Source organism: Nomascus leucogenys, chromosome 5, assembly GCF_006542625.1.
Source record: "Nomascus leucogenys isolate Asia chromosome 5, Asia_NLE_v1, whole genome shotgun sequence".
Classification (NCBI taxonomy): Eukaryota; Metazoa; Chordata; class Mammalia; order Primates; family Hylobatidae; genus Nomascus; species Nomascus leucogenys.
This window is the reverse complement of record NC_044385.1, coordinates 505969-513860: the sequence shown is the minus strand read 5'-3', so window position 1 is coordinate 513860 and position 7892 is coordinate 505969. Positions and strand designations below refer to the sequence as shown.

The 7892-nt window shown below is 37.8% G+C and overlaps 1 protein-coding gene across 1 annotated transcript; it reads left to right on the top strand.

Moving 5' to 3' along the window:
• Positions 1 to 437: 437 nt before the first annotated feature.
• Positions 438 to 1448, top strand: LOC100588171 (olfactory receptor 2AK2-like). The gene is given in 1 exon segment (XM_012506419.2): positions 438 to 1448. A coding segment is annotated over 1 exon segment (996 nt). The 5' UTR covers positions 438 to 452.
• The last annotated feature ends 6444 nt before the right edge of the window (positions 1449 to 7892 follow it).

The window sequence follows — 7892 nt, the reverse complement described above, 5'->3', positions numbered from 1 at the left end:
ACTACGTTTATATAGTATTTATATTTATATATTCCTTTTTATAACCAATGTAATCAAAAGAGAGATGAAGCAAAGAGTCCTTGAAATTATGTATTTGACTCATTCTATCTGTCACATGTATAAGAAAATTGAGTCAGAGAGTGATCTTCTAATACTTACAAAGGAGAAACATAACTTGTTCACACAGATCATCTAAATACTCTATTTTGTTTTCAGTTTATATGTTCTTCTGTGGTTCATAAACATCTTTATTTTCATATCATCATTTATAAAATGGAAATTTTTCTGTGGATGCACTCCATGTATTGAATAGGAGAGAGATGTATTCATCTAAAGAGCATCCAGAAAATTCTACTGTATTTAATATTGTCATTTTGCTTTCTCTTAAGGGCAGTCAACATGATTACATGAATATTTCACATGTCATCTCCTTTGATATTTTGGTTTCAGCCATGAAAACAGGAAATCAAAGTTTTGGGACAGATTTTCTACTTGTTGGTCTTTTCCAATATGGCCAGATAAACGCTCTTCTCTTTGTCGTCATTGCCACCCTCTTTACAGTGGCTCTGACAGGAAATATCATGCTGATCCACCTCATTTGATTGGACACCAGACTCCACACTCCAATGTACTTTCTGCTCAGTCAGCTGTCCATCATTGACCTCATGTACGTCTCCACCACAGTGCCCAAGATGGCAATCAACTTCCTCTCACAGAGTAAGACCGTTACTTTTTTGGGCTGTGAGATTCAAACGTATGTGTTCTTGGCCTTTGGTGGAACTGAAGCCCTTCTCCTTGGTTTTATGTCTTACGATCGCTATGTAGCTATCTGTCATACTTTACATTATCCGATACTTATGAGCAAGAATATCTGCTGCCTCATGGTTGCATGTGCATGGGCCAGTGGTTCTATCAATGCTTTCATACATACATTGTATGTGTTTCAACTTCCATTCTGTAGGTCTCGGCTCATAAACCACTTTTTCTGTGAAGTTCCAGCCCTACTATCATTGGTGTGTCAGGACACCTCACATTATGAGTATACAGTCCTCCTGAGTGGACTTACTATTCTGCTGCTACCATTCCTGGTCATTCTGGCTTCCTATGCTCGTGTGCTTATTGTGGTATTCCAGATGAGCTCGGGAAAAGGACAGGCAAAAGCTGTTTCCACTTGTTCCTCCCACCTGATTGTGGCAAGCCTGTTCTATGCAACCACTCTCTTTACATACACAAGGCCACACTCCTTGCATTCCCCTTCACAGGACAAGGCGGTGGCAGTAGTTTACACCATTGTCACACCTCTACTGAACCCATTTATCTACAGCCTGAGAAATAAGGAAGTCACGGGGGCAGTGAGGAGACTGTTGGGATAATGGATATGCTGCAGAAAATATGACTTCAGATCTCTGTATTCATTGAGGATTAACAACATAAAAAACTGTTCCTGAAAACTATCTGGAAAGATATAAATACATGTTTTCTGTATAGAAGTCACAAAAACAGTGTTTATCAATCTTGTTTAACTTGTAAAGCAATGGAATTCAGCCTTCTCAAATCTGTGTTCCCCTGGCATTTTAATACTTTGACTTGCCCTCTTGAATACTCTGAAATGTGAACCATAAAAATAAAATCTACTTAAACATTTAACCTCAAGATAATCTATATAACAACCAAAGTTAACAGAGAGAAAAATGCATAATTCATTTATTCCTTCTTTCACTCAGGTGTTTTAATGCTTTAATTTGTGTGTGACACTGTTACAGACACTGGTCATGTGAGAGTAAACAAAAATAAAAGCTGACAGAAATCTCTGCTGATTGGAAACTTAATTTCTGTTCCTGTTTTTCTTTCGTGGTTTTCATGCTTGATTAATAATGTTTCTTTAAGAAAATCCAGTGATTCAAATTTATTAATATTGAATAATGTATTAACAGGGAAGAAATTGCTGTTTTCTTATTTTGAGGAAGAGTCAAAGCTTACAGCATCTGAAGGGAAAATCATGACAGGTGGTGGTAGAAAAGATAGTAGGGTGAAAAAAAGACAGGAGTATCTGTTGATGTGACTCTTTTCCTTCTGCACCGTGACACCTTTTGCGCATGCAAACACACCACACACACCACACACACACGCACACACACACACACGAGGTGCACACCCGGGGCCACCCAGGCACTTCTGCCAAGTTCCTTTAAGGGGGATTACACAACTGCTTTTCCCTCTGCCTCTATTTTCAGAAAATATTCTAAGACACAATACACATCATCCAGTCGTTTCTTTTTGTCTGTTTTTGTTTTTGTTTTTTTGAGATAGAGTCTTACTCTCTCGCCCAGGCTGGAGTGCAGTGGCTTGAGCCTGGCTCAGCGCAACCTCTGCCTCCTGGGTTCAAGTGATTCTCCTGCCTCAGCCTCCCAAGTAGTTGAGATTACAGGCACCCGCCACCACACCCAGCTAATTTTTGTATTTTTAGTGGAGACTGGGTTTCACCATGTTGCTCAGGGTGGTTTCGAACTCCTGATCTCAAGTAATCCTTCTGCCTTGGCCTCCCAAAGTGCTGGGATTACAGGCATGAGCCACTGCACCCAACCTCAGTCATTTATTAATACAAAATTAATATGTCAAATTATTATTGATACTATTGTTTTTAATATCAATAGTCCATTATTAAAAATTTGATTTTTTTATTTAATCAATTTGTCCAGAAATACCAGCTTTTGATTTCTATTTTTGCCTTTTCCTCCCCCTCTTACTTCATTGACCTCCTATAATTACCTACCTATTTGAATATGAATCTCAAATAGCTCTTTATATATTATTTTTGAGAATCCTAGTATTATTATTAAAAAATAATTTCACAATGTCTTTTACTTCCTAACCAGTTGTAAGACAAAATGAAAATGTAGAGACAAGTCTCTAAATTTAATATTTTCTTTGGGAAGGAAGAATTACAATTTGGGGCAGACTTGTGGTCATCGGTATGCCCAAAGGACCAAGAGGTTAGAAATTTTATAAAAAAGAAGAAATGTTACATATTACTCTTTGAAAAAAGTTTATTGGCACTAGTAAGAGTTTGGGGAGCTAGCAAGCTCCGACTGGTGAACAACTATGGTGGGCAAAATTATCCATAAAATGGCAGCAAGTTATCTCAGAAGCTGTAGATAGATCTGGCTTCTGGTTACAATAGCAGTTTGAGCAGTCAGGGTTGCAGAGATTTACATTATTTGGGAATATTTTGTACCCTGAGTGCTTTTTACTCCTGGTTTGTTAACTCCATGTTAGTTGGGTATGGCAAGAATAACCAAGTTCTTATGATCAACTTTCATATAGTTCATATGCAGAACTATATTTCAATCAATTACTGAATGCTTATATTTGTTTATATGGTACAGAGTTGTAATAATCTGCCAGACTTAAGAAAACCTTGGTTGTCAGGAAAGAATTCCTCCTCCTCCTCCTTTCCTCTTCCTCCTCCTCCTTTCCTCCTCCTCCTCCTTTCCTCCTCCTCCTCCTCCTCCTCCTCCTCCTTCTTCCTCTGGTTCTTCCTTCTTCTCCTCCTCCTCCCCCTCCCCTTTCTCCCCATCCCTCTCCTCCCCCTCCCCTCCCCCTCCTCCTCCACCTCCTTCTTCCTCTTCTTCTTCTTCTTCTTCTTTTCTTCTTTCTTCTTTTTTCTCATTCTCCTCCTTCTCCTTGTCCTCCTCCTCTTGTTTTCCTTCTTCTTCCTTTTAAATCTCTTCTCATTACTGTGTATCATATCAGAAATCAAGACTTTCTGTTACAGAAAGTAGAAAGGAGAGAGAGGAACAAACATTTGTATGTAAAAAGCATATATGTGGTGCTTTTTATTCATTGCATAAAGTAAACCATGAATAATCATAATCATAAATAATAATACACTTTAGAATATAAAAGGAGAATATGACTCCACTTTTATAGATAATTAAACTGAATGTCAGAGAGTTTATGTAACTTACCCTAAATCATAAAACTAGGAAGTTTTAAGATTAGAAGAGTTCAACGGAACCATCCTGCTTTTGGAAGAATACCTTTTGGGACAAGACATTTTTATTTATTTATTTATTTATTTAGTATACTTTAAGTTCTAGGGTACATGTGCACAAGTGCAGGTTTGTTACGTAGGTATACATGTGCCGTGTTGGTTTGCTGCACCCATCAACTCGTCATTTACATTAGATATTTCTCCTAGTGCTATCCTTCCCCCAGCCCCCCACCCTCTGACAGGCCCGGGTGAGTGATGTTCCCCACCCTGTATCCAAGTGTTCTCATTGTTCAATTCCCACCTATGAGTGAGAACATGTGGTGTTTGGTTTTCTGTCCTTGTGATAGTTTGCTGAGAATGATGGTTCCAGCTCCATCCATGTCCCTGCAAAGGACATGAACTCATCCTTTTTTATGGCTGCATAGTATTCCATGGTGTATATGTGCTACATTTTCTTAATCCAGTCTATCATTGATGGACATTTGGGTTCATTCCAAGTCTTTGCTGTTGTGAATGGTGCTGCAATAAACATACGTGTGCATGTGTCTTTATAGTAGCGTGATTTATAATCCTTTGGGTATATGCACAGTAATGGGATGGCTGGGTCAAATGGTATTTCTAGTTCTAGATCCCTGAGGAATCGCCACATTGTCTTCCACAATGGTTGGACTAATTTACACTTTCACCAATAGTGTAAAAGTGTTCCTATTTCTCCACATCCTCTCCAGCATCTGTTGCTTCCTGACTTTCTAATGATCGCCATTCTAACTGGCATGAGATGGTATCTCATTGTGGTTTTGATTTGCATTCTTCTGATGGCCAGTGATGGTGAGCATTTTTTCATGTGTCTGTTTGCTGCATAAATGTCTTCTTTTGAGAAGTGTCTGTTCATATCCTTTGCCCATTTTTTGATGGGGTTGTTTGTTTTTTTCTTGTAAATTTGTTTAAGTTCTTCATAGATTCTGGATATTAGCCCTTTGTCAGATGGGTAGATTGCAAAACTTTTCTCCCATTCTGTAGGTTGGCTGTTCACTCTGATGGTAGTTTCTTTTGCTGTGCAAAAGCTCTTTAGTTTAATTAGATCCCATTTGTCAATTTTGGCTTTTGTTGCCATTGCTTTTGGTGTGTTAGTCATGAAGTCTTCATGGGACAAGGCATTTTTATAACACACTTTCCCCTATGTCATTACCAGCTCTTTCTTGACACATTGGTTATCAACAAAGTGTAGACTAACGGGATTGGATGCTTTCCTAAGAAGGAGATAATTACTTTACAAATGCTATCTCATTTAACAATAGTTTAGTGCAGACCTCACTTTCAAATTAGTCATATCCTGATGTTAGCAGTATATTAGCAAAACAGGCCATTTTCTGCCAGGATTAAATATCTCCAGATTTGAAAATAATCTGCATGAAATATGGAAAGTATTTGGTAATCTTTTTTCTCCTAAATGTGATCCAGTTGGCATTTTCAGAGCCTGAAGCTAAGGGCTTTATTCAGGTGCCTTGCATTTTATACCAGCAGCAAAAGCACTGTTGAGATCTCCATGGTAATCCAGGGGCCCAGAGCCATGGAATACTAGGAATCTTCCACATGGCAGCTGCTCCTGATGCAGGTTAGTGCTACGACTCTGAGACTGAGTGCATACAACGTGGGATGGTGTTCTCTGAAGCTTTTGGGGTAATTCCACCAGGTTTTTCACTTCCCAGCCAGCTCCTATGCGGAGCTATACTTCAGTCAGTTACTGAATGCTTATGTTTTGGTCATGTACGACAGCATTGTAATAATCTGCCAGAATTAAGAAAACCTTTGTTGCCAGGGAGGACGTTTTTTTTTTTATTGCCAAAATTATTTCCATAATTTTAAGGATTTCCTCAAAATTAATAGCATTTTGTAAACAAAGTATCTGGATCTCCCCTAATAATTTAATAACTATTCCATTTTATTGTCTCTCATATACATTTTATAAAATTTGTAAAACATGACATTTTCCTGTCAATTAACATGGTCTCTGAGATCACCCTGGCTTTCGTAGTGTATTCCATGGCTACCGTGTAATCGTTTTGTAATAGTTTTTCTTGTTATGCATTACGAAGAATCTTGGGGAAAAAACCCACAACTTGTGTGTATATAGGATTTTCCCCCCTTTCTTTTGGGTTACTTCTTAGAATGCAACTTGGATCATATATCAATAGTACCAAGGGACAAGACTAACTCTACAGTTTTCATCCTATATTGTCAACCCGATTTTATAAAGATTTTTTATTTTTACTCTAAAATTAATCTTCACTATATTCCAACTGGCAAAGCATATTATAAAGAAACATAAATTTCTAGGTGAGTCACTAGGAGATATACAAAGGGACGTAAAACTTGTAGAAGAGTTACTCACGTAACTATATTTATTCAGATCCATTGCAGCCCCAGATCCCAGGCTCTGGTGTAAGAGCTATTTTATCAACCTGGTATATGGAGCTATTTTATCACCGAGGAATCTTTATGCTTCATGCATGCAGGAGGAGATGGGTCAGCTGGCCCTTTCTGAAACAACCATTGTTCCTATGTATTTAACTCGAAGTAATCAATATTCCAATTTGGTGTTTGGCAGATGGCATGTCCTTCACTCCTTTACTGATAAATGACTATATAGATACAGTAATTTTCCGGCAATAAATTTGGCACCTTTAAAGAGACTGTTGATTTTACCAAGTAAACAAATATAAACATATATTTATTTCTATATAAACTTATTTATAAATATATACTCATGCGATCTCCAAAGATAAAAAAATTAAATCCAGAAATTAACTGTGATACAATAGTTTCACATACCTGGAGACTGTTTTTTCACTTTGCGTTTTTTTAGTCTGAATATTTTCTTTTCTTCAAATAAGGAGCAGAAGAATGTAGAGCAGACACTATTAGGGAGCAGCAGCCATCGAGATCCAGGTTGGCAGGTCCCTGCAGTACTTTGGAAGTAGCGGCACGTAGGGATTGTGGAAGAGAGGCTGGTTGAGGCATTTATCCTGAGCCTGCAGGTTGTGTTCTCGGGTATCTAACAGAACTCAGCCAATTTGTTATAGTTTAAACCTGTTTTATTCCCATAAACATTGACATAATTTGATGATAGGGTAATTTCATCAATATTCTACTTCCATATTCTCTTTCAGACACATTAAGTGAATTGGTTTAACCCTCATCTAGATAAAGTAAAAAGAGTATAACTTCTTGTATAAGGTGTAAGAAAGGGGTCCAGTTTCAGTTTTCTGCATATGGCTAGACTTAAACTTCCACGCTATAATAGTGGGAGACTTTAACACCTCACTGTCAGTATTACACAACATTGTAATTTGATCAATGAGACTGAAAATTTACAAGGATATTCAGGACTGGAACTCAGCTCTGGACCAAGCAGACCGAATAGACATCTACAGAACTCTCCACCCGAAATCAACGGAATGTACATTCTTTTCAGCAACACATAACCCTTATTCTAAAATTGACCACATAATTGGAAGTCAAACACTCCTCAGCAAATGCAAAAGGGCAGAAATAATAGCAAACAGTCTCTGAGACCACAGTGCAATCAAATTAGAACTCAGGGTTAAGGGACTCACTCAAAACTGTACAACTACATGGAAACTGAACAACCTGCTCCTGAATGAATACTGGGTAAGTAACGAAATTAAGGCTTAAATAAATTGTTTGAAACCAGTGAGAACAAAGACATAACATATCAGAAGATCTGGGACACAGCTAAAGCAATGTTTAGAGGAAAATTGATAGCACTAAATGCCCACATTAGAAAAGGGGAAAAATCTAAAATTGACAACTAACATCACAATTAAAAGAAATAGAGAAGGAAGAGCACACAAATTCAAATGACAGCAGAAGACAA